This window comes from Asparagus officinalis, chromosome 7 (genome assembly GCF_001876935.1).
Source record: "Asparagus officinalis chromosome 7, Aspof.V1, whole genome shotgun sequence".
Lineage (NCBI taxonomy): Eukaryota > Viridiplantae > Streptophyta > Magnoliopsida > Asparagales > Asparagaceae > Asparagus > Asparagus officinalis.
The window spans coordinates 56295662-56322671 of NC_033800.1; the positions used below are offsets into that span (position 1 = coordinate 56295662).

A 27010-nucleotide genomic window follows, 5' to 3' on the forward strand; every position below is an offset into this window, starting at 1 on the left:
AAATTGTCACGCTTAGGATACTTTATGATGAGGACTCCCACAACATGCGCATGGAGAAATATGATTGGGAATTTTACATAAAGGGCCAGAACCTAGCAGGCAAAAGAACAATTTAATCTTTTTACCCCTACAAAGAAAAATGAAAATGAAAATCATGTGTACATCAACTAGCATCCCCACAAAAGAAAAAGCACAGTGAGAGAGAGAGAGAGAGAGAGAGAGAGAGAGAGAGAGAGAGACGGTTGTCCTAATTTATCCTAACATTTTGCCTTGTCTTGATCATTCGCTTTAGTGCTGCCAGCCAGAAGTTACATTCATCCCAATCGCTTGTGGTCAAGACCACCTGTCACCATAAAAACCTCCAGTCAGTCACTAAAAGGATGTAAACAAATAACATCGGACAAATTAGACACGATTTTTGGCCCGTGATGACATAATACATAGTATCCAGGCTTTCAAAGTAACATGTCAGTTAAAAAGCACAGTGAGAGAGAGAGAGAGAGAGAGAGAGAGAGAGAGAGAGAGAGACGGTTGTCCTAATTTATCCTAACATTTTGCCTTGTCTTGATCATTCGCTTTAGTGCTGCCAGCCAGAAGTTACATTCATCCCAATCGCTTGTGGTCAAGACCACCTGTCACCATAAAAACCTCCAGTCAGTCACTAAAAGGATGTAAACAAATAACATCGGACAAATTAGACACGATTTTTGGCCCGTGATGACATAATACATAGTATCCAGGCTTTCAAAGTAACATGTCAGTTACATGTTTCTGAATGTGCTGAAGGTTAGCAAATTATAGTATATAAAAAGAACTGTAGGAATTATTTCATTCAAATAAGCCACTAGATCATATATCCTATAGAGGTTCAAAAAATAGGCATTCAACACTGCACACATAAATTATACACTATATTTCTTATACACGATATTTTATACCCCTGAATTCATCTTGATCAACCACATGTCGAAGCAACCTTTGGCTCAAGAAAACTACGTTATAAGCAGTCAAGGAAGATATAGTAATTAACTTAATGGACGTGATAGCCCTCAACATAACTGAGTGGAAGAGTTGGAGTTATGTAGACGACCCCAAATTTTGGGATGAAAGCTTTGTTTGTTGTAATTCACCGTTCATATAACCAATGATCAAATTTTATAAGACCCTGTTTGCTTGGTCGTGAAAAGTGCTGGAGCAACACTGCTCACTATCTCAGAGCAACCTAGAGAGTTCATATTCTCCAAGTTTAATAATGCATCCACTGAATGATGATTTACCACTCACTGACTTTTCATTACATCTCACTGCTGCACTGATTAATATAAAAATATTAGTTCCAAGCTCTCAGTATATACCTGGATATGCAAGGCTCCAGCAAAATCCCTGGAGTCCAAAGCTTGGCAGAGCTGGCTCAGCTTAGCTGCAGCATTCGGAGATATATCCCCACTATTCAGTTTTGCGAACAGTGCCCCAATTTTCCGTGAGTTGTCCTCAATTTCCCGTTTTTTAGATGGGTTTGCATGTGAACCACCGAGTGCTTCTGATGACTCATGGTAAAGTCTCGTTAACGTTGTTATTACGGGCTTTAGCTCAGCTGTAACATACAAAAAGGTGAGAAAAAGTGAGTTAACAGCGTGTACATGCACGTGCCTGCACATCCACAAAAATGAATTCCAGAAAACAGTATGCAATTTATATCAACAATTCTTGCATGCCACAGAATTATAAACACCAGAATAAAATAAAATAAAAAGATAGACAAATTTTGCAAAAGAAATTAAGAAAAATCATGAAAAAGAAAAAAAACATATTCATTCAGTATGAAGGTGTTTTTTTATTCTCTTATGAAAATTATTTCCGAGAACCAGACATGTGGTTGCTTGTGAGTACCAGGCACATTTGAAGTATCCACAGTTTGCACGGTTGGTGGAGGAGCTGGAGGAGCAACAACAGCACGCGGTTGTGCTGGCTGAGTAGGACTGGAGGGCTGTGCAGGACTGAAACCAGGCCTCTGCACAAAACCTGGATTTGCAGGCATAAACCCCTGAGGTGCTGCTGTAGGAACCACAGCTTGGGGAAAGTTATGACCAGGAATTGAGCCTGGATGCGGTACCCCAAAGCCATGAGCAGGTGCGGGTGGACCAGATTGGTGAATGGGATTGCTTGTTCCCTAATTCAGAAGGAAAAAAGTGAAGGTTCATAAAAGCATTCAATAAAGTCAAAAGTGATTATATGTCCTGAGTTTACGAATAGACAAACCGGATATAAGTGAGACCTCAAGCTTGGCTGCTGAAATTGATCCACGTTTTTAATAGGAGTTGGTGCTGCCGGAACAAATGGCTTCACCATAGGCTGCACCTGAGCTGGAGGAGCAGGAGTATTTGTCTAAAAAACACAAAATACCAGATTTGCCAAAGAAATATAAAACATAAGTGATAGAGTAATCAGCAGTAAAAGGAACTTAATAGATACAAAGAAAAACTATAGAAAGAAAAAGATACTGATACACGTTCACGGAATTAAAAACAAAGCAAAGATGAACAAGAAGGAATCAGGGTAAATTTTTTAACTAACCAAGAATTAAGATGCAACACAAAAATATCCTTATAACAATTGCAGTCAATGTCTTCTTAGCCTAGATTGTATTATCGAAAAGCCTATAATAAATGATGAATCCACACCATATATCCTAGTGTATATTTTTCACATGCAAATGAACAAGAATTAATAAGTTAGCATCAAGCTCAATACTGACTCCACCTTCAGTATTTAATCAGATATATAAATCCTAAGCTAATAGCAGCCAGAAATCATATCAACAGATATCAAAAGTCATCAATGTAATATAGACATGTCATTCTAGTCCCAAGGGAAGTAAAAAACCACAGAAAGTTCAAAACAACTTTATTGATACATAATCAGCAAAATGAACTCTCTGATAAATAAGTAGTTTCAATCCTATAGCTCATTCAGCAGAAATACCTGAACATGGGGCACCTGCGATGGGATAAACATTGGCTGCTGAGGTTGATATTGTGGTGTAGGTATGTATGGTGTGTGTTCGATTGGTGGTTGCCCCAATTGCATTGGCTGATATCCTTGATAGGTATTGGACACCGGATAACCATCACCATATGAATGAACATGATTGCTCTCTGATGGCTGTACTTTGTCCTATTATAGAGCAAATGAATCATAAGCCTCATAAGTGTGGCAGTTCATTACAATTTATCAAAATTAAAAGCAAATCCAACAATCCTTGAAAGTGCTAACCTGATAGTATTGTTGTGAACTGTTAACAATACCATAACTAGATGTCTCAGCACCGTCGACAAAATCAGCTTGATGTGTACTGCTCCCATAAGACAAAGTGTGGGCAGCTTCTCTTTCTGCAGATGTGAAGAATCAATTTCAATATATCATATCAGAAGATACATTAAAAATAATTATGCCTTGCAGCTGATGCTGATTACAAATGATCTAGCTACTTTGCTAATGAAGTATAGTTGAAACCAACTGGCTGTGCTAAAACTAACCAGAAAGCTAAAACGGGCAAGTAATTTTATATAGTATGCTCATGATACGTTACTAGAAATGGTATGTGGTCGTTATCAGCAAAAAGATGAGGCTGTTTAGATCTATGAAAGGTTTTTTTAGAGGTCGTATATCATTGTCCTTCGCAAGGGTTGGTATAAAGGCTGGTGAATGTGCTTCTTTCATCGGATTATGAAACCATCTTTCACCGGTCGCAAGATAAAAGACCATCAAACTACCTCCAAACATTGATGAACTATACAACATGAATAGTTCAATTATGAAGTCGTACCCATGTTGGATACTATAAGACTCATGTGGGACACCAACACTTCCTTGAGCACTCCTAGGATATACATATTGTAATTTGTACATCTTAATTAAGGACATCTATTGGACACTTCTTGGATTCATTCTAAATTCTTATCCAGTTCTTTGTTTATATTACATCAATAGTTCAATTATGAAGCCATACCCAGTTGGACACCATGACACTCATGTAGGACACCAACACTTCCTTGAACACTCCTAGGATATACATATTGTAAAATTGTACATCTTAATTAAGGACATCTATCAGACACTTCTTGGATTCATAATAAAATTCTTATTCATTTCTTCGTTCATATTACTTTTTTTTAACTTCCAGTTAAGAAGAAAAAAATCATCAAAATTTTTACTTCTATTATGCTATAACAAATTTGGATATGTCCAATTATTCAGTAGAAAGTTGAAAGGCCAATATAAGCAGCTAAACAGCATGCCAGCTTCTGGAGCAATTACACTTGCATAACTACAAATGAAAAGGTGAAAAAGGAATGATTAGTTGCATGTTTTCTTATACTAGTTCTTGTGCACGTGCAATGCACGTCGTATTTTTTTATTTATTTTCTTACTATAAAATAAGTCGGATTCATTTTGAGTTAAAATCTATAAACATGTATTATTACATTTGCCATGAATTTTATTTAAACATTTTTAAAAATTTTATGAAATAGATGAGTAATTTCTAAAATCCCTTGGGGGTAGGAATAAACAACTAATAATTTTGCAGTGGAAGATAAGGGAACGTAGTACATTCTTAAGAATTATTAATCTTTACTTAGTTTGTTATAATGATAGGATCTCATTATTAGCTAACTACAAGGCTTAGTACATTTTTATTATTGGATGTTCAAGGCATGTTGAGGACCAATGTGAGCCATCATCGCAATGAATGTTATACAATTTAAGTACAAAGAAAAAAAGAAGGTTGATCAATAGTGTAGCTAGTGAGGAGAATCTCCAACAGCTTAATTTGGTATGTGGATTTATAATTGATAGAGATGGAGAATGGTGGTTTTGAAAATAGTGGGTGTGTGTGGGTAATTAATATGATTTTTGTTAGTGTGGTTATTTTTGTTCATTTTTAAGATATCTGCGGTCCTGCGGATATATATAGCTATAACATTGATACTCTTTTGGTTTTGTGGAAGAGTTTGGGTGTTAAAAAAATTAAATTATCTAATAGGGTTAAAGTAGGATTATATAAATTAAGCCCATACATGAAATTTGTTTTAACCAACACTCATGTGTAAATATTACAATTGGGATTGATATTTAAGATATGTGTGAGATTCTCTTTGATTTTTATACAAACAGTATCTAATCTAATCTATGCGATCTGATTTGAAATAGGAGAATTAAACTATGTGATTTGAAAAAAAAGATCAAACATACAATATAAGTAATTGCTTTAAAATAATCTAATCTAATCTAATAAGAAAAAATAGATGAAAATGATATGAAAATTGTTGCAATTTCATAATTCATAAATTTTAAATAATCTAATCTAATCTAATAAGAAGAAAATAACAAAAGCACACACCTCTTGAAGGAGATGAAAGTGCTATAAAAATTATTGTAATTTTTTATCTAAAAAATATCAAATATATAATATAATTAATTGCTTTAAAATAATCTACTATAATCTAATTAGAAGAAATAGATGAAAGTGTTGTGAAAATTGTTGATATTTCTTGGTATGAAAAAAAATTAAATATTCAATATAATTAATTGCTTTAAAATAATCTAATATAATCTAATAAGAAGAAAATAACAAAGGTATATACATGTAGAAGGAGATGAAAGTGCTACGGAAATTGTTGTAGTTTCTTGGCTTATAAACATTGGTATGTGATGTTACATGTGAGAAGATAACAATTGTAAATAGTCCTATTTAAATAATAATGGTATAATTAAACTTTGATTTATGCAGTACTGTGAATTACTTGAATTTTAGTTGGTGAGAGATTGTCACGTTGTGTCCTCATATCGCAGCCGTTTGTTTTAATTTTCCTTTTTTATAATTTTCAGAATGATTTTCTCTCTTTAATTTGTTTGGTGGATTTTGCAAATCCCACGTTCACATTATGTACATTTGTAGGTCTGCGTTGTTCCGGTGTTCGACCTCTGGGGCGGACATTATTTGTCTCACTAATTTGCTTGATTTTTTCATATATGTCATTCATCTTGTATATATTTGTAAATTTGGCATTTAATCATTTCATTCAAGTTTACATTTTAATTTAAACTATATCTTTATCTTCATATTATGTATATCCAATAAGAATTCATCAATTTATCAACTTCCTCTTACTTAATGGATTAGTATTTGAATTTTAAGGGTATTTTTGTCTACTAAAAGATTTTTCAGAACTCGTACTTTTAAAGGGAGTATGATGTTAGTTCACTTCTTGATAGGATGCAGAACTACTTTGATTTTCTAAAACCTGAAAATAAATTAATTTACCAACCTATAGCTTATACATGTATCACATGTGAAGAAAACATGGAAATGGAGGATTTCTACATTCGAGATCTTGATTTATGAAAAAATAAATGACATAACTTGTTGCATCTACCCAAAAAATTACTATGGTAACTGTGTGTGCATCATGAACAAAAGTAATATTTTATCTTCTGATAAGGTGCCATCAAATAAATGGTCTTATGTTCGCAATTCAGAAACCCAAAATGAAGGTGTTTTCCGTATAAATATCTTTAGAATACCAAACCGATATAATGGATTGCTTTAGTTTCACTACCTGCTGCTGAAACTGCAATGCGATCACGCAGGATGGCAAACTCATGAGAAGATTCTTCTGAACCCAAAAGTTTCAAATACTCCATTGCTGTTGTGAGGAGGCCCTGACTAGCAAGAAGTTCAGCATAGTTCTCAACAAGTTTTGACAGAGATGCACTAAAACGCTTCTGTCCTGTTGCAAGGGCGAGGACAATCGTCTTTTCCATTAAATCCTATGTAAATGCAACAGAATTTGTCAATCTTCTGATAACAGAATAATAGCTGGGAGATGGGACTACTTAAAGGCAAAGTTCCACCTGAAGTAAATCAACATAGGATTTTCCATCATGCTCAGATTTCAGGCAGCGTGACCAAATTTCTACAGTTTTGTCAATATTTCCAGCACAGATATAACAGAGAGTTGCAGCAAGTGTGTTGCCAACAGTCATCAATCTTGCAGCAAGGGTATCACATAGAACTGTCCATTCCTCTTGTGCAAACTGTTGATCAACAACATTATCAATAAAACAGCATTTTCATCACCATTGACAGAAAAAAAAGACAAATACACAAAAAGCAAGACAACCACAACATGACAAAAAATTATCCACAATTGTTTCTAAATTTTAAGGAAAATTAAATGCAATTAACATAACTTTCCATATAAGTTCAAAATAGTTTAAACTATTTACTAGCATAGCCAAAAAACTTTTCATTAAATGTTAAACTACAACATTGACAAAGCATAAGTGCTGAAATCCTAACCAGACATTATTCCTCTTTAAAGATTAGAAGAAAGCATTCCCACTCAGGTGCATAAACCTTTAAAAATAAAAGAATATGTAAGAAGACCATCATATTGCAAGATATTTTAACAGTTATAGTTACTGTCGCATACTATCTCTTACAGGCATCATATTGATCTCACTTCGACACTTGATGGGGGTGTGGATACCATGGTGGAAAAATTTCCCTCGTGTAACTAACGATAATTAGTGCACAAAGAGGATTTACCACTGTGCTACAGTACCACGTACTTCTGTGTATGTGTTTTGGTTTGGGGTGAACAGGGTGAGGAGGCAAGGGAGGAGCCAGGGTGAGGATTGTTTGCAACTCAACAATTACAGGTTGAAGACCAGTTTGTCCACCCCACTCCAAAGATTAATAAGCAAACAAATAATGAAGCTTAGATTTCAAAAGAAACCCCAACTTGTTCAGTATTTATTGCAACCCTTACTTTCACAATCTAAAATGCATGATAACAAACCATACAAGATTTCAATTTTGAGTACTTGATTAACATTATAAATCTTACAGTACACAACAGAGCAAGTGTCTCTTTCCACGAGTCAAGCGGCCTAGTATTGACAAGGCTCATCAGATCATTAGTCACCATTGCAGATACAACCTGGACGTTAAAAATAAATAAATAAAATAAATAATCACACACTAAACGCTCCAATAACAAAAGCATAAAAAAACATGCTAGCTCTGGTCACCGTAATCCAACACTATACCATATGCACGAAGATAGCTTTAAAAAAAAGGATAGTGTAAATGCAAACCTTTAGATAGGGTGAGAGACTATTACTAAGATATCGATCACGAGTACTTTCCCACAACGAGGGACCCCCAACATGTGCAATAACCAGAGCATCAGCCATTCTGTTTGCTGCCATGCACTGTGAAACTGCTCCCTTGTAGTCCCCAACTACCAGAGAACGTTGGATACTTCCATCTATTGAAGGATCATTAATTTTTAATTGCTCCTCAGGCTCTTTGTTTATTTGCTTATCTTTAGGAACTTCATTGTCTTCATCAACAGAGTCGTCAATAGAAGATTGGGGATTGTTAAAGAAATCTTCCCCATTGTCGATGAAGAATGCATCGCCTTCCACAGCTTCAAAATTTGTATGTTTACTAGCCTTGTCATCTAAATTCATACCATTAGCTAATTTGTTCCCAACTTCATCAATTGCATTTTCACTTCCTCGGTTTGGCACACTGAAACCAAGATGAGTCAGAATCTTTGTCTTCGTTGTTCCTTCTTCCTCAAACATAACCTTCAAGAAACCCCAAGTTTCTTTTTCATCCTCAGACCTATTAAAGACAAATGAAACAGAAAGCTAAAAAACTGATTGATAAGCATATTAAAAGTGATAACATTGTTATTCTGAATATCAGACATACAGGGTATCCTGAGATTTTTTCTCACATAACAATCGCAATGACACCTTTTCACCATCTCGGATTGCATTTTCAAATTCTGTTGACCGACTCACCAAACTATTTTCAGTGACCAAATTATGCACATAAACCTGTAAAGGGAAGAGAACGTGAGCTATACAAAAGAGCTTCCGAACAAAGTTAAAATTTTAGGTTTACCTCAGAACTACTAGATGGAGCACCAGGCGCTGATGGACTAGGTTGAAAAGTAACAAGCTTGCCTCCAAAACCAAAGGATGCACCCACTGGACGTTTCAACCATTTCGGAGCTCTCAACTGAGCTGAAACAATTTAGATAAATCAATTCAATGGAATAGTGATAAAACTGGTCGCATTAGGGTAAAGATACAATAAAATCCCTGTCAATATGGTATAGAAGAGCAAACTCACAAGAGCTAACTCACAAGAGGTGACTAGGCCGGAACAAAGATAACTTAAAAACAAGTTTTTGTAGTAATATATTTTAGCTATTGATGCAGAAAGACAACTTTGTATAGTAGGACTGACAAAGCAAAACTTGTACAGATTTCGGTTTTAGTACAGTACGAGAGATGCATACTGTTTTCAGTTTACACTTATAAAGATGAATCACTTGCTTCAATCGAGTGAGAATGGTCAACAATAATATGGTCGTTATGTTCTGTGGACAAGTAACAAAATTCTTATTGCAGAGCTTCATCTAACCAACGATCCAAGGTAATAAATTTGTAGCCAAGGGTAAGCATCCCATCTTGACTACTCTTGGATGTGTGTATCAAAATAGTAACATGAAATTTTGAATAGAAAAAAAAGTAAAAAGCAGGATATGATTTTTCAGCATTCTTATGCAAGTTAAATTTTACTTGATTCGTTATTCAGATTGGTAGTCAATTAGTTATTGTTATATACTGTCCTCTAACAGAAATGCAATCAATACACATAATTAGTCCCAGAGATACAATGGAGTTTCCGTCAGCATATTTCCCAACGACTTAAATCAGGAGTAGACGGAGTAAGTTTCATTAAGTTATTTTTTTTCATGTAAAATTTAAAGGCCTAACATAATAATTGTCACAAGGCCAACATGCTTGACACTTAAGGTTCATAAAATGCTACAACAGAGCAAAAGAGTTTGTTTATGTAAAGTGATTATGATCTCCAAGATCTTCTAAATGTAAGTGAACGACCGAAATATATGCATTATTGAGGCCATTCCTAGAAGTGAAAATATTTACAGCTGAAACTGGTACAAGTCCCTGACTCCCTGTCCATGATCTTTCAACGATCCTTATTTTCCCTCTTTCTTCTCATTCTTGCTTAGGTTATCACCCCTTCATGTTACATATTTACCACCATTTCCACATTTAAATATTCATGCAAACTTCTATTCTGATCTTTAAACTAGTCCAATTTCTAAATGATAAGTAGATTTCCCTTTGTTAACCATAACATGTTTCTTCCCCTCCAAACATCACATATTCACTTTCTTTTAATTTGGTAAATTGAATGCCAACATTTTGACGATAATCCCAGGTTTCTAAAGAAATAGTTCTTAGCACTTGAAACTGTTTTTGTTCTATTAGTTGGTTCTTCGTACTTGAAACTCTTGTTGGATTTCGACATAAGGGTTCCAAGATTTAGCTTTGGACAATGTTTTAAATGTCGGATGTCGGGTTCATGTCGGACGGCTAAAATTTATGTCGGATAGCAGAAATCAGGGATGTCAGGAGACATGAAAAAAATATCGTATTGCCATATCAGATGGTGTGCATGTGTGTAATATAAATATCATAAATAAAATCTAAATAGACTTATTCTATTGTCTAAACATATAAAAGAGTAAATAACTTATAATGCTTAGGGTTGATGTTGAAGAAAAAGGGTGAGAATTCCGATATTAGCGGTTAAGAAGAAAGAAGATCGCTCCATTTGATGTCGAAGGAATAGCTCGGAGAAGAGACCAATGAGATGTTGAAGGGGAGAGAGAAGATGAGCGACAGATATTACTTCGGTCTTTTTTTCCATTTCCTTAACTTATCGGTTTTTGTCTTTGGAATTAATATTAAGACAATCAAGAATTTAAACTCAAACTTGATTTGACAAACATAACCAAAAAAATAAAAAGATCAGCTAATTTTTCAGACTGAAAAATCGGCTGACATAACCGAGATATCCGCCCGACATATTCGACATATCCCCCGATATATCCGACATGAACCCTGAAAACGCAATACACATTGAACAGCTCCTTATCGTGTCGGTTGGCCCCTAAATCCGACATGTCGGACGACATTTAAAACACTACTTTGGAGCAATATAAAGTGATTTGGCTTTGCATTCAGTTACTGGAAATGGAACTATGAACCAGTTCACAAGGCAATGATGTTAACACTGAATCAGTAACCTCACCTTCATTGGAAAATGTAATCCACACTATTGCAGAGAAGTGTCAGTCGAAAAATGTCAGCACTTATTGACACAATACAATTGGCTTTAATATAATAAAAATTTATTTGTGAAAGTGTGCATGAGAATCACATTATGGTGGCACCCAGAGATAAATAAATAGAGGCACAAAGTGGCCTACCATTAGGCATGAAATAATACAGATAAAAGCATAGTAAACAACATATGAATTCAACAGTTTATTTACCTAACACCCACCTGTTTGCACCAAAACTTGTTTTAAAGCCGTATACGAAAAACTTTAAACCATATTATATTAACATTACTCAACAATTTCCAACGATAATTAACAGTCATTCTCGAGGGATATTTATCTAATAAGAGCTTTCAACTAATCATTTTCCTCTGACGTTTCAAAGGTTTCTCTTACGACAAGGGAACCGCATATAACATAGTTGTTTTTGGATAGCCAAGTTTTCTGTCATTGACGGTCCAAAATTTTCAGCTCTTGTTAAGAATTCATCAGTAGAAATTAGCCTTTAGCTACCCCAAAAATCCACATGGCTTTTTTTTAGTCTACCTCCTCTCCCTCCAAACCAAAGATATAATTTGTAATACAAATATTCTATATTTTTTTTCACTTCCAAATTACATAATAGAAAATATTTGTGCACATTGGCTGAATGTAAGGTTTAAAAATCTCATTGTGGCATTAAAATCCTAATCCATAAATGACTTTTATGTTTTATCTTAAAAATACTTCTAGTTAAATGTGGAATTGTAAAATTTCCACGAGAAAACCATGAAATATAATGAGGCATAATATAAATGAATAGATGATATCGGATGATACCAAGAGCCAGAAAAAAAACAGTGAAACAGAAAGTTACCTGGAGAAGCAAATTCACCATCACCCGCTGTCAATCTATTACAAGCCTGCAGGATACAGAAAACATGAAGATTTATGGTATGACTGTTTTAGTTCATAAAAGAAAGGGCGAAACATGTCAACTGAAGAAGAGCAACCACTGATTACAACAAATAATCTGCTTCCCCAACAAAAATTAACCCTAGTACCGTACAATCTTGCACTGTGGCACACCTCTGTTGTCAAACAAATAACATCAATTTCCACATGTTACAAATAGTAGGTTAAAAAGGAAATCACACCATGTTGTCCAATCATAACATGTGACTACCATGAACAAAAACAAAATTTTGATTGAAAATACTACTATCTTCATATTCTCATCCAAGGTCAGGAAATAAAATATCCATTCTAAGAGTGCAAAGTGATCTAACCAATATGCAGTATGTAAAGGAGAAGCTTGAGAACAGAGTCTAGTAATTGTCGAATCATGAGGTCCCTGTATCTTTGTTTTGGATATAAGAGCTTCCAAATATCACAGTTCCTTATCTTTTAGCTGTTCGCTATTAATTAGATTTCATTTCGGTGTGACTTAATGTGATTAACGTAGACGACTAATGTATTGGTAGACTGCCAAATGTAAGGCTGACTCAGAAGTACCAAATGGAAACTAAGATTTAAGCTCCATTTACTAAAAGCTGTGGTTTTGAATGCAGATCTACAGATTATAAGATGCTCAACCAGAATGTGCATACACACTGAGGATGGAAAACTTGACGAGTCAAAGTTGGGTCCATCAAGTTGATTTATAAGGCCACTGAGTCACACACGTAACTCTGGAGAGTCAACACTTGTGCAACAGGCTTGATCTCATGGTTATTGCTAACATATTGACAATTGATCCAGTCATGGAAAAGCTTAAAGCTGGCAGATCTACCAATTCTTTATATACTAGCATGTTAACTATGAAGTGTTCTACCTCTAGAGCCAAGGTCTATCTCTTACTTTAACAAGTGAATAGGGCTAAGCAGACCATGGTCTGCTTCAATCAAGATTTTGAGCAGTTCGGTTCAGTTTTTGCAATAAACCAGGTTTGGGTCGGGTTGCATTTTTCAATTGGTAGATACCAAAACCGACAACCTACCCTTTAAATTCAGTAAACACAACGCACAACTCTTCGATACAAATGCCTCTTTGCACTGTACTCAGGCCCACCATTGCTTGTGTGATGTGAAGTTAATTTTTTTGATCAAATAATGAGATGAGGATACACTCATCTTCCTCCCCTTTACCTAGGTTTCTCCCAAATCCAAAGAAACTCATTAAACATAACTCTTCTAACCACCTATTTCACTTTTGTTCTCCAACTGTTAATCTTCTTCTTGTATTTGGATCGATGGAGGAATATCTAATTTGTCATTTGCTGCCTCCATTCCTGCAGTCTCCATTCCTTCAGTTGTTTCTTTTTGCGGAGACTTGTAACAACCAGAAAAACCGAACGAACCGAACCGAACCAAATTATTTCAGTTCGGTTAGGTTCAGTCTATGGGTCGGATTGGTTTCGGTTTACTTGAATTTGGTTCAAAGCAACGAGCGACCGTTTGCTCTCCCTGCAAAGTGATAACGATTTAAGTAGGTTTGCATGGGTACTGGCATGGGTACGGTACGGACGGCAAAATTGGAAAAGAAAGGGTATATATATATTTAATATAATATATATTATATATATATATATATATATATATATATATATATATATGGAAAAGTGTTCTAATGGTTGATGTCTTCGATAATCATCTTGTCTCGGCCTAAAAATACATGATTAGCTACATTGTGGATGATCCGTACGTTGAACGTTGATTTACATTAATCTTAAAACTTCCAACACACAGTTTGGGGTAACTCATACGTCGTGACCCTCCGTCGAGCCTGTGAAAAGTTCGTATTCATTTGAAGACCGTTAAAATATGTACGAGTGGATGAGGGTCAAAATGACGAGGGTCACCCCAAACTTGGTTGTTGTGGGGGCTTTTAGGAAAAATGTAGCGATACAAATTCCAACTGGGACAGTTGGATCATCCATAATGAGATAGCTTGCGAAATCGAATGTGATTTAGTAGACTGCACGTCCTTTAGTTTGAAGTATCTTAATGGGCATCACCTTAGGAGCATTCTTCATACATCTAATATATAAATATTATATTCATTCTAAATTAATACTACCAATATATATGAGAGATATATATATATATATAATAATACTATATATATATTTGAAATATATATTATCATAAATAAATATAATATAATAGTATATAGTATAATAGGTAGATATTAGATATCGCGGGAATATCGGATGGCCAAAATTCATATCGGGTATCGGGAATATATCGAGGACATGTGATAAATATCGGAATATCATAACGGATTTTAGCATATATAGTATAATGCACTAAAATGTCATCTTAATATACTTACGGAAATCTAAGCATACAAAACGTAAATAATATATGTTTAGGATCATTAATCAACCTTGTAAAACAAATAAAAATACAAATCAGCTTTGCAGCATTTCGTTTAACTTTTTTAGGCCAAATGTCATTTGATATAATGGAAAAATCATGTTATCTCATCCAAAAATTGCCAAACATGATATATTATTTTGCGACAAGCCATATAAAAGGATATATTGACCAAGATATTAGCTGATATATCAGCAACATCGGGGATATATCGCCCAAAATACCAAACAAGTGGTAAAGAATATTTAGAGACCATATTGGTTGCGGTAAGCCCTGTAAAAGGATATATCATAGGATATATCGGGCCATGTCGGGGATATTTAATACAATGATGTTACGTATATTTATATGTATTGAAATTAATAATTTACATAAGATTAATATTGTTTTTTCATTTACATAAGATCAGTACATAAGAAATAGATGTAAAGTGTAGAATATACATCCAAGAAGTATACGAGGAGTGTTTTATATTAAAAATGTATTATATAATTGAGTATAAGCCCGAAGAATAAACATATGTATATATTCAAAAAGTGTTCAAGAAGTTTGGGTACGAGTACGTGTCAGGTACAGGTACGGATACAGCTTCCTAATAGAAGTACCCAAGTAGCATAGGATTTAAGTTTATTAATCATTTAAGCAAACAAAATTCTGAACCTGGATGTGCATACATACTAAAGCTTAAAAAGTCAAAATTGGATCGATCAACTTGATATGTAAGGCATTTACAAGCATGTTTGAGAACTTTGGATTATAATCCACTTGTTTATAATTCACAAATGGATTATAATTCAAGTGTACTTTAGTCTAGAGTGTTTAGTAAATTTAAAGGATTATATTCTATTTCCAATAGTAGAGTGTGCGGCAAATAGGTGAATTATAATCTATCATTGTTGTCAAATGACCAAAAAGGACATGGCTTAAATTTACCAAAAAATTGAGGCTTTGAAATTTCATGAAATGATGGTGGGTATATATCTTTTACTTAGTCAAATATTGTGGCTATAATCCACCAAAAAATAAGTTGGGAGCTTACATTTTGATGGATTATAAGCCGAAATAAGTCACTAGCCAAACATCTCAAAGTGTCTTATAATCCACTTTTGTGGCTTATAAGCCATCTTGACTACTTGCCAAACATGCGCTAAGTCATACACCTCTAAACCCTTGATAGCTACGTTGCATGGACACTCATGCCATGAAGCCATACCCATACCCAACATTTATCATTCTCATATCTGACACCGACACTCTTTGGAGGCCCACTGGATATATGCATGCGCTTATTTAAATGTGTAATCAATTATATAATATATTTTTAATTCAAAACACTCTGACATACACTTCTTGGACGAGTATCCTTCACATACACTGTCTAAAACTTGACCATCAGAAACTTGTTGGACAAGGATTGGATTCGTTTCAGTACATGCTCATTAAACTATGATTTTAGAGGGTCATTTACATATCTAGTTAAAAAACAAGCGGTTTTCCAGTTTACAATATGCATAATAAAAGAAATGTAAAAAATTATAGGAATTTTGATTCCCATAACATGTGACATGTAAATTATTAATTTCAATAAATTATATATGGTTGTGTCCCATACCCTACATTTTACAAATTTGCGTGTCTCATACATGTACCTGTACTCATACCCCTGCATCATAGCTCCACAGTCCACAGTCATGTAATAGGGCTCACTTGTTGAGAGCTAATCATACATTAATAATCTTCTCATTGACTTGCTTGTTAAGTAAGTTTAATAAGGTATAAATAGTTTCTTCCCGTTATAAATCTTATAGATTGAGATTACGGTTTTCTATCTTAGGGACTATTACTATATTATCTAGAACCATTTTCTTTATTTCAACAAGTGGACACAAACTTAAAATTTACAATAATGTGTTACTGCTAAAGCAAACAGAATTCTGAATGTTTCAGACTTTCAGTTTGAAGTTTTTGCTCCCTCTTCTCCTTTCACTTACCTACACCAACCAAAATTTCTTGGTATTATACTTATTGCATTATTATATAGTGTATACGTTGATAAGCCTAGTCACTTGCACATCTACATAATATGGAACTTATATAACTAGGTCATCTGTTGCCTATTCTCATATCACAAATTTTTGGAATTAGAAAATATTACGTCCATTATAAGGGCATGACTCTTTCTTGATTGTTCAATTATGTATGACTTATTGTTTCTTGATTGTCCAATTACAACTCCTAAACCTTCTTTTGCCTTCCAAATCTTGTACTTCGCCAATTGTGTGATGTATAAAACCCTTCATAGTGGTATTCAACAAGGTTACATAAAGAGCTAGGCACTGCTAGGCATTGATCCGGCGCCTAGCGCCTAGGCGGGGCCTAAGGGGATTTCTCTTTTTTTTTAATTGGAGGTGGAGGAGATTCTGTTGAAGATTAGGGAAAGCGGAGGTGTTCGGAGTCGGTGAAAGAAAGTAGAAACTACAGTGGTTGGAGGCATGGAGGCAGCAAGGGAGGAAATCAGACCATGACCTAAGCTTGGCATTCCACATAATGGTCCATGCTCCCCTAGGCGCTCCCTACGCGGGCGGCCTAAATAGCGCTTAGGCCTAGACGGGAACCTGGGGGCTCCTAGACTGCTTTTTAAAACTATGGTATTCAAACATGCTCACAAGTCACAATTCCCTTGTAAGCCAACCTGTTGTTCCTAAAAATATCACAACAAAATGTTACTGCAAAATATTACGCAATTCAATTAAGGTAAAACTAGAATCAATGCAACCTTGATGGAACAAAATCAAGAGGAATATAGAAGCAGTACCTGGATATTGTATATGCCAACTTTTACGTCAAATGAGGATGCTGATATAACGCCTGGAATTTTAGGGTACCAATGAACATCAAAATTCCAATTGGTGCTGGCTGGCAGTTCACAAACTATCTACATAAAGCCCACAAGGGAAATGACATTGTCACGAGAAGACTAAATGATGTTGTCATCAGATAAAATAAAATGGAAAGAAAGAAACAAGTGCACAAAAAGGAGCTTATGTCCTTACCTCTCCAGCAACAGTATCCCAGCAAATAGTTCGATTATCTTTGGCACAAGTTAGCAACTGTGAACTGTCATACGGACACCATGACATAGCAATCACACCTGGTTTGAATCAACATGAACAGTGAGGGGTTATCTCAGCAGATGTGAATGCATATGCATGACAACCCTGTTGCTAACTTTGGGTAACAGACGTAAACATGAGAAGCAATCACCAAAATGCAAAGACAGCATGTTTACAACAAAGAAATGGAAAATTGTCTTTCACTGATAAAGACACAATAGAAGGATAATTTGCAAATGAAGTATAAAGAAAAGTAGGGGGGGGAATGTAAGATATCAGAATAAGATACCATTATAAAAGAAAGTACTTAATTGAATCCTTACACAGCATAGAAACAAAAATATCAGTGATTAAGAAGGGAATGGAGAGACCACATGTTTAATATTATTTGCAGATATGATGTGTCAAATGGCAGCACCATGATTAGATGATCGTTGCATAGAATGCCAACCAACAAATAGTTCACATACTTCATCCAGCACCAAAAGCTTTCGATAGAAATTATCAATTTGAATTGACTCTGAAGCAATGTAATAAGTTAAATGATTTTGTATACAATTATTACTTGTCCCAAGAGTTTATATCCAGGCATCCAAGCAAATAAACACAGCAGCAAGTTGTCGACATTGATTTTTTTGAAAGCAATCACAAAGCTAAGTTGCCTTTGCTCATATAACATCAAGAAATAAGCCGTATTGAATATAGAAGCAAGTGGGAAGTAGAGTTAAAGTTTACATAGAAACTGATACTGGGAATGGGGCAAAGAAAACTGTAAATAGAAGAGACAATCACAGAAGATAATCCACCTTTCTGTTAGAAACAAAAGTGAGGAACATACGAAAGAATCCAACCATCCATCTCATATACCCCCACCCTGATTACTTTTTTCCAAGTCATAGGAACATTTTATCCCAAGACAGCACGTACTAGAAACGCATCAGCTACCAAACAAAAAGAAAACAAAATGCAGTGACCACTAAGGGGTCGATAAAACGAACCTTTTGTATGGCCCACAAATTCTCTTAGTGGAGATATTGTTTTCCTGACATCCCAAACCTATCAAGAAATTTGAAGTAAAGAGCTAAATATAACAGCTATGGACACCAAAATTATCTAAATTAAATAGCAATGTTAATACTATTGAATTATATTAATTACTAAACTTGCTAAAAAATATTACTCGAAGTGAAGGTGAATTGTCATCATCAGATGCAATGATGAGTTGGGTGGACATATCAGGATTCCATTGCAAAACAGAGCAACTCCTTCTGGTGGAATCTGAAAAGCTGCAACAAAGAAGAAAAATGTCACCAAGCTTATTAGAGCTGTCACATTTAGTACTTCAACCTGGAAATACACCAGCAATAAAAACGCTCATTTCACTCCGGAATAAACGGCTTGCCTTGTCACTGGTTTCTGTTGCTTCAAATCCCAAACGACTTTATACATAGAAAAACAAAGGAGCTTCAGTTAGTAACTATCAAAATATGTACTTAAACTTACCGTACATGTTCATAAAAACTCTATATATAGAAAATAAACGATTTGGTAACTTATCATAATATGCTAAACTTATCATGAATGGAAAGGAAAAAGGAGAACGGGAGGGGGGGGAAATATTGCTTTACCAGTCATTCCATTGTAAGAACTAGACGCTAATATATGCTGAAATTTTGGATTCCACGACACAAACGAAACTTCGGTTTGAGCACCAGATCCAGCACTCTGTTACATCAGACAGAGAAAGACCAAGACAGACAGAGAGAGAGGTTAGTTATCATAATTTCCATGCATAATTACGGTGATATATTGGAGATAAGTTTTGCAATTTAACAAATAATGCATTAAAAACTAAACTGATGATGTAAGCAGAGATCTTGGCTCAAAAAATAATTAAAAAAACAAAAAATCATATTCATCCATCATGATGGGATGGCACTAGATGATCATTCCTTAGATTGTAAGTTTGATACAGAGAATTGCATTCAATTGTTCAAGGTGCAGATAAATCTTACATGCCAAATGAGCACATTCTCCTTACTGCATAGAGAACCATATGCATAGAGAACAAGAAGATTGCGCTAGCTCCCAGTCAACACATCAAAAGAAGATTAAATTTCTAGCAAGACAACCAACAAAACTGTACTAACTTTATGACTGGTAAAGTTAATTATCCGCATTTTAAATGACGTTTTTTATGAATGGTACTGGAGTTCTAATTGTTTTTGTTACTCCCATGCCCCAAGAACAAGCTTCAGTAAGGATAACCCTTAATTGTTCCTGATTTTTAAAGGTGGGTGGGGTTTAGTAATGTTGGAGAATTAATATAAAAAAGTTTGTTCCTAGCATAAAATATATGGTCTAGTAAATAACAGCTCTAATAAAAACTTAAGCAGAAGATGGAGATATGAATGACAAGCTCACAAGGCAGAGACAAAGAGAGATCGAGTAAAGATAAAAGACCTCACTCTAAATTGTACATCAAAACAAGCCATGGATGAGACCATGCTTTCCAAGGATCGCAGGAGTACAAGTGCAATGAAATTAATATTCCAGGAGATTCGATTCAATAAAAGACTGACACTCTTATGGTTGGATTAATTATATATCAAACTACTCTGCAAAGACCAAAAAGATTAAACAGAAGTTTAAGAAAGTTCCATGATGACTTACTCCAAAATTAGGATTACGGCAGTCAGAACTCGAGAAACTAAGAAGTAGCATCATTATCTAATATCTATATATCAAGTGACGGGATGTTAACCAACTCGACTGCACTTATGATCTTATAATATAGTCATAGTGAAATTCCAGTGGAGCACTTCTTGTATTCAAGGGTGACCCAAAATAAGAGGTTTATTAGACAATTTTCCCTGCACTAACTGCAAGAAGGAAGCAATAAAGAGAAGCGTTGCTTCAGATTAAAACCAAGTCATACAAGTCAAAGGACGAGGAAAACAATGAAAAGCCCTGCCACATTTTTTTAGTAAGGAGGTTGCTAGAAATTTGTGGTATTTGGACAATGAACGTAGTGACCACATGATATGTGAAAATAGTATCATCTAGGTTCCTGAAAAATCAGGTGCAAACAGGAAACAACAAGAAACTAGGAGCAACTGGAAATGGCTCTGTAGCGATTAGCCCAATCGAGCCGACTTTTAAGAATGTGTGTGCGCCATCTTTTTAGCAAAAATTCTTATTATCTTGGAGCAATTGATGCAAAGAGATTTATGGGTTGGTAATCTTCACATAGACGATAAAAATCTTCACATAGAAGATAAAAATCTTATCATAAGTGTATCCTCTTATCTAGCCACATAAAAAATGTTTCCAAAGTCAATATGTAAAGTCAGTATTTTTTGAAATTGCAGAAAATTGGACTGAAACTATAAAAATACCAAGGAAAGATGGTACAGGAAAGAACTAAACCCTTGGAAGTCATACGAAAACATCAAGCTAAAAGATTTTTTTTTCCAAAAGGAAACAGGAAAACTGTTACAAGGTCCCCATAAATTGAAGAAGAAAAACTTTGTCACGTCGAATTAAAATCAGAAATCCTTCAAGATGGCTTTTCTAATCAAGAGCAACATCTGTTCATGAGGGTTTCATTTATGAAGAATGCCAATGTCCCAAGTAGACCAAAACGTTCTTGAATAATGAAGGGATCCATGTCCCAAGTAGACATTGATACAAACAAACATTGAAAGGTCAGTTGTGGAAATACAGATAACAGGCTGATCATTATTCATTATTTGGTCTGCAATTAGCACGTTTATCCATTATTCCTCCCTTATAAAGGATCTATGTGAATAACAACAGCATTAGTGCAGGTCATTCAACTGTTCGCAACAAAAAAAACAGAATGGAAAGAAATCTCATAGCAAATGGTACTTTTCTGGAGGCAGAAAACCACAGAACCGTACAAAGGATACTTCTAGCATTGGAACTAACCTGATAAGCATATAGCAAACAAATATGATTATGATAATTCTAAACAAATATATAATCATTTCTTAATTGAACACTAAAAACATCTAAGATTCTACGTCCATCATGTAATTGATAACACATAGTTCTATCCATACCTTGAGAGAGGGGTACAAAGTTGGCTCTGGAGGTTTTGCTAGATCCCAAATGCGGAGTTCCCCTTCATCAGCCCCTGAAGCAAGCAGGTTAGGTGAGAGTGTGCTGAATTCCAAACCCCGAACCTGCAACACCGAAAAAATTGCATATGTCACTGAAAAATAACAGAAAAACATCTCATAAAACATCCAGACAAAACTTTTTAGTGAATTACCGGGCCTGTGTGCTTCTGAAGTCGAACCACAAAAGAACCCTCCTGATCTTCTGATCTGCACAATGGTAATAACTACTTTATATCAGTTTATAAGAGATGGTTAGTTGGTTACTAATCAAATTTGGAAGGTGGAAAACTTTAACAATTTACCTCATGAAAATGGCATAGGTTAACTCAACATATAGAGTGAAACATTTCAAATAGGAACAAATGTCATATACCAAGCTTTTTATCCGGATATTTAGAGCGTAGTAGACACCAACTCATTGCAGGGGTTTTGACATGCTGAAATTGAAACCAAGTCTAATAATTTCTCTTTTAAGTATTATTTTCAATTGCCCTAATCCATCTTCTCGTGTAATATGAAACTTTAGCAAATAAAAGTTGTTTTCCTGTTCATGTAAGCTTGAGATGTGCTGCATTGATGAGCTTGTTTATACCAAATGAGCCCCCCCCCCCCCCACCAAAAAAAAAATACTCAAAGAAAATGATGAAACATAATGGGCTAACCAATGAGAACAATGGCATAAAAAAAACCATACTTTTAGTTGTCATAACCCCGAGTGGGACCAACCAACTGCTAAAGCACCCTTTCTTACATCACATATCTCATATATACTAGAGATGCCACAAGCAACTTTTCAACAAGTTAAATGTGAATATGCAAACAAGAACATGGATAGTCTTAATAGTCTTCCATCACCAACCAACTATGAGTAATGTGATATTGCAATATAGTTGCCTGCATTATTCTTTCTGCACAACCATCATGAAATCATACTTTTGTCACACAATCATACATCTTCTCTATTTTTCCTAAAACTATATTAACATATAGTGCTCCTAGCATGCCTTTCTTGCATTTAGATCCCAATATTCATCACTGTAGAAACTCAAAAATTAGTGCAAAGTGCACATCCTTACAAATAAACATTTCACGAACTAGAAGTAAGATTACTTTATGCGCTTCACATATCATACTATGTTTGTCTGGATAACGTATACCTTAGTATGTGCTAGATGGTTGTGTTGCTAAGCAAAACGGACCATAAATACTAAATGTAAGCCACTTCCTTGAGAAGGTTATGAACACTTCCCCTAGCCAGTAGGACCTGCATGATGACTGGAACACCTTGATATGGGCTTTTAAACATTGATCCCAAGTAGTTGGAAGTCTAATTTGCAAAGGGTAAAAGGTCAACTTGGTCCCCGTACTAAGGCTTGATTCTCAAATTGGTCCCCACACTTTCTTTTTTCTAAACTTAGTCCTCATAACCCTTGTTAAATGAAAACTTAGTCCTACCTTAACTATATGTTAAAAATTACATTACATAGGCCTTAAGGACAACACTACCCCTTATGCATCCATAAAGAATAGCAAAATTTAATAGCAGTATAATGGATGGGAGGCTCGTCATCAAGTTCACAGACTTCATCAAAGACGCTCAAGTTATGAAATTGGGAACTCATCAAACCGAAGCCGCTGGACTTTTCATCAGGATTTCATGCTTTACTTCATCGTTTTCTTGTGATAGAAATGTAGCCCGATGGATTGTGAGTAATAATACATTTTTTCAGTACAATACATCATAAATTCCAATGCTTCAAGCTTTTCCGACTTATCAATTCTGCAAGCTATTAATGCAACCGAACTTACTCTTCAGTGACATAGTTAGCTTGCTTGCATTGATAACTTACAAAATTGAGAGGTCAGAAAGCTTGAAGGATAACCAAAATTCGCAATCTATAAATTCAATAAGTAGTCTCACTTAATTCAATTAAAAGATCCTAAAACCATAAAAAAAATTAGAGCAACAGTGTAACCAACACAGATCCTACGACATCAAGTTGATCCTAATTCAATAACATAGTCTTAACATCCACAAGTTTGATAAAGGTTTAAGGATGCTGATTTAAGGGAAAAAATGATAATCTAGTTAGTATAGAGAAAGATAATTAGCTAGTCTGTCACGTGATGTTTACATTAATTCCTATATGTGATTTTGTGTTTGAAAAGAAGATGTCAGAGTTATGAAATTGTCATCAGCTTCACTTATAAAATGGAAGAATTTGTTAGACCTGCATTTGCAATTAGAACAATTTTTTAAAATAGGCCGATTTAGTTTTTTATTTTTCAAAATCGACCTTTTTTTTTATTTATCAAAATCGACCCGGTTTTGTGATTAGCAGGCTAATCACTATCCTAAATAGTCGGGGTTGTCAACCCCGACTAATTAGGACATTAATTTTTAGGGTTTAAGGCCTTTAATTAGGGTTTAACACCCTCCTAAATAGTCGGGGTTGGCAACCCCGACTATTTAGGATAGTGATTATCCTGCTAATCATAAAACCGGGTCGATTTTGATAAATAAAAAAAACGGTCGATTTTGAAAAATAAAAAGCTAAATCGGCCTGTTTTGAAAAATTATTCTTTGCAATTATGTACTCGTAGGTCACCCTCACGCTACCCTGGCATCTGCTACAATCGCCTAGCCACAAGTTATATTCAATAATTTGTTTATAAAAAGCAAAATAATTAGTTAATAACGGGTTTTCAAAACTACAGGACTTATATTGTCATATCATCGAGGGTAGTATGTCAGTGAAGGCAATGTGGTCATAAACATAAAGCTAACACCTAAATACTAACGGATGTTAAAAATGTCTTAGTTTGTAACTAAGGTGTGGTACGAGGAGTAAGTTGAGAAAAAAGAAAGTATGTGGATCAACTTGAGAATGAAGACTCAGTACAGAGACCGAATTGGCCTTTTAGCCATTTGCAAATAACAAATTATCATGTAAACTCCATACATCTTTCTTAACTGCAAAAATCAAAATAAAGTTATTCAATACCACAGGCTGATTTTACTTGTGAATCTATAATCAGATGTAGCCTTAAGACACTAAAGCCTGGTGACAACCGACAATTCTCTGCAACGATTTCAATAAAATAAGTGAGAAATTTGAAGGTGGGTAAATGGGAACACCAGTCATTTCACAATAAACAGTTAAACTTAGCTATAAGTTTATGACATTTGAGTTTAGAAGAATCAGCTGCAAAAGGTTAAGCCATATATCAAAGTGAAACGGAAAAAAAAAATCTGTAGGATATCATACTAGCAAAATTTGGTTCCTAACCCCATAATAAGGATTCAGTACTCTCAATAATCATAAACATCCAAGCAGAGCAATGGAGCTCAGGTTCATGAAAGATTTGACAAAAAATTGCAACTAGCCATCAACCCTGCTATCAGAACAAAGTCTTGCTTGCCTTTAAATGTCAAAAGCTTTGAAAGCATATCCCAGCTAAGCTCAATTTTATTGCTAAAAATGATTTAACCCTTTAAATGTCAAAAGCTTTGAAAGCATATCCCAGCTAAGCTCAATTTTATTGCTAAAAATGATTTAACCCCTAAAGGGGGAATATTACACAAGACATATCCCAGCTAAGCTCAATTTTATTGCTAAAAATGATTTAACCCCTAAAGGGGGAATATTACACAAGCAATTACCCCTAAATATCAACGTGTTTAAGACTAAAAAAGGAATGTAATCAACACATCAATTGAAGTTCCTATATCAGGTTTAAATTAAAAGAAAAGGGCTTTTGTCCTATTAGACTACAAATTCTTTTTGAATCTTATATTAGGCCCCCTCGTTCCAAATCTATTAAGTTATTTTCAAATAACATGACTTAAAAATAAGATGATGTCATGTGGGACCCCAATTCTTTTCTAACTTTATATTAGGCCCCCAAATTTTCATATTTATTAATTATTATTAACACCCGAAGTATATATTAATTCCAAGGGTTAAATTATACTATGGTAACAACAATGGATGAAATCCAAACTGAGGGTGATATTTAGAACAATTTAATAGATTTTGGGCTGTAAATTAGAGAAAAAGGTCCCTGCAACTATCCTGAAACTCTAAAGTTGTTGCGAGTGTTGATATTACAGTTTTATAGTTTAATATGCCCCCACTGCTTGAGGTCCCCTTTTATGGGTAGAACCTGGAGTAAGATAGCGGCAAGCTCTATCAACCTTTTTAAAATTTCACTTTAAATTTGTACCGCCTGGAAATTGAACCTAGTTTGCTGTAATATCATGTGAGATGTCTCTGCCACAGTCCGAAGTTGTGATGATGGTCGAGAATTTTAGTTTCATATTCTTGTAATTAGACATTCCGTGGGTATTCTATTCAATTAAAAAGAAATTTGGGCCTAATATGGCAAAGCCCTATAGAAACGGAACAAATCAGTATCCTTATCTTACCTGCGTTTCCCTTCTGAAGAAAGATACATTGATCGACAAACAAATTGTAACAAAAATCATGTAAAACAATAATAATTTCCAGCTAAACAATGTCAAGCATCATTTATACACAAAATTGAGAAGCAAGATTCATCTATTTCCAATTCTAGCAGATCTACGCATCACAGATTCCAGAGAGAACGATCACACTAATTCATGCCAAAAAATCAACAGATCTAAAGGAAAATTCAGTAAATCAAGCAAAACTAGTCAATTACCCGATCAATTTACGAGGATTCCAAACACCAATACTCCCATCGCCCAATCCGCCAGCAACGAGACCTAACGAGTAGTCCTCCGACGCCGGCACGGGCTTCGACCACGAGAGGCGGTTGAATCTCTCAGTGCTAGGGCAAGCCCCTGCGACAGGGAGATCCTGGGCGTCTGATTGGAAATCAAGCTTGAAGATCTCAAGATTGGCGATGGAACTGAAGGATAGATCGACGGCGCCGTCCATCGTGCCGGCGGCGAGGTAGGGAGCATCGGGGGCGAAGGACACTAGGGCCGATCGCGCGGCGCTCTTGATGCACGCCATGGGAGATCGAGAGAAGAGAAACCTAAAGAGAGGGGATCAGATCTATGGCTTCTTTTTTTTTAATTGTTTTTTTCTTTTTCCTTTTTTCTTTTTTAGAATTGGGTGTTTTCTGCGTTATTTTTTCACTACTCGGAGCTTGATGGAGATTAA

The 27010-nt window shown here is 35.1% G+C and overlaps 1 protein-coding gene across 1 annotated transcript; it reads right to left on the reverse strand.

The window, feature by feature from the left end:
• On the reverse strand, positions 493 to 27010 carry LOC109850598 (protein transport protein SEC31 homolog B). The gene is made up of 22 exons (XM_020420645.1): positions 26544 to 27010; positions 22010 to 22064; positions 21798 to 21920; positions 19341 to 19437; positions 19115 to 19151; positions 18893 to 18998; positions 18711 to 18768; positions 17653 to 17750; positions 17415 to 17534; positions 12100 to 12145; positions 8984 to 9105; positions 8789 to 8916; positions 8164 to 8698; positions 7914 to 8006; positions 6916 to 7098; positions 6621 to 6831; positions 3274 to 3389; positions 2983 to 3174; positions 2260 to 2385; positions 1891 to 2170; positions 1356 to 1594; positions 493 to 632 (listed from the first exon to the last, which is right to left on the reverse strand). Exons 1-22 carry the CDS (start codon positions 26858 to 26860, stop codon positions 537 to 539), a joined length of 3378 nt encoding a protein of 1125 aa, XP_020276234.1. The 5' UTR covers positions 26861 to 27010; the 3' UTR covers positions 493 to 536.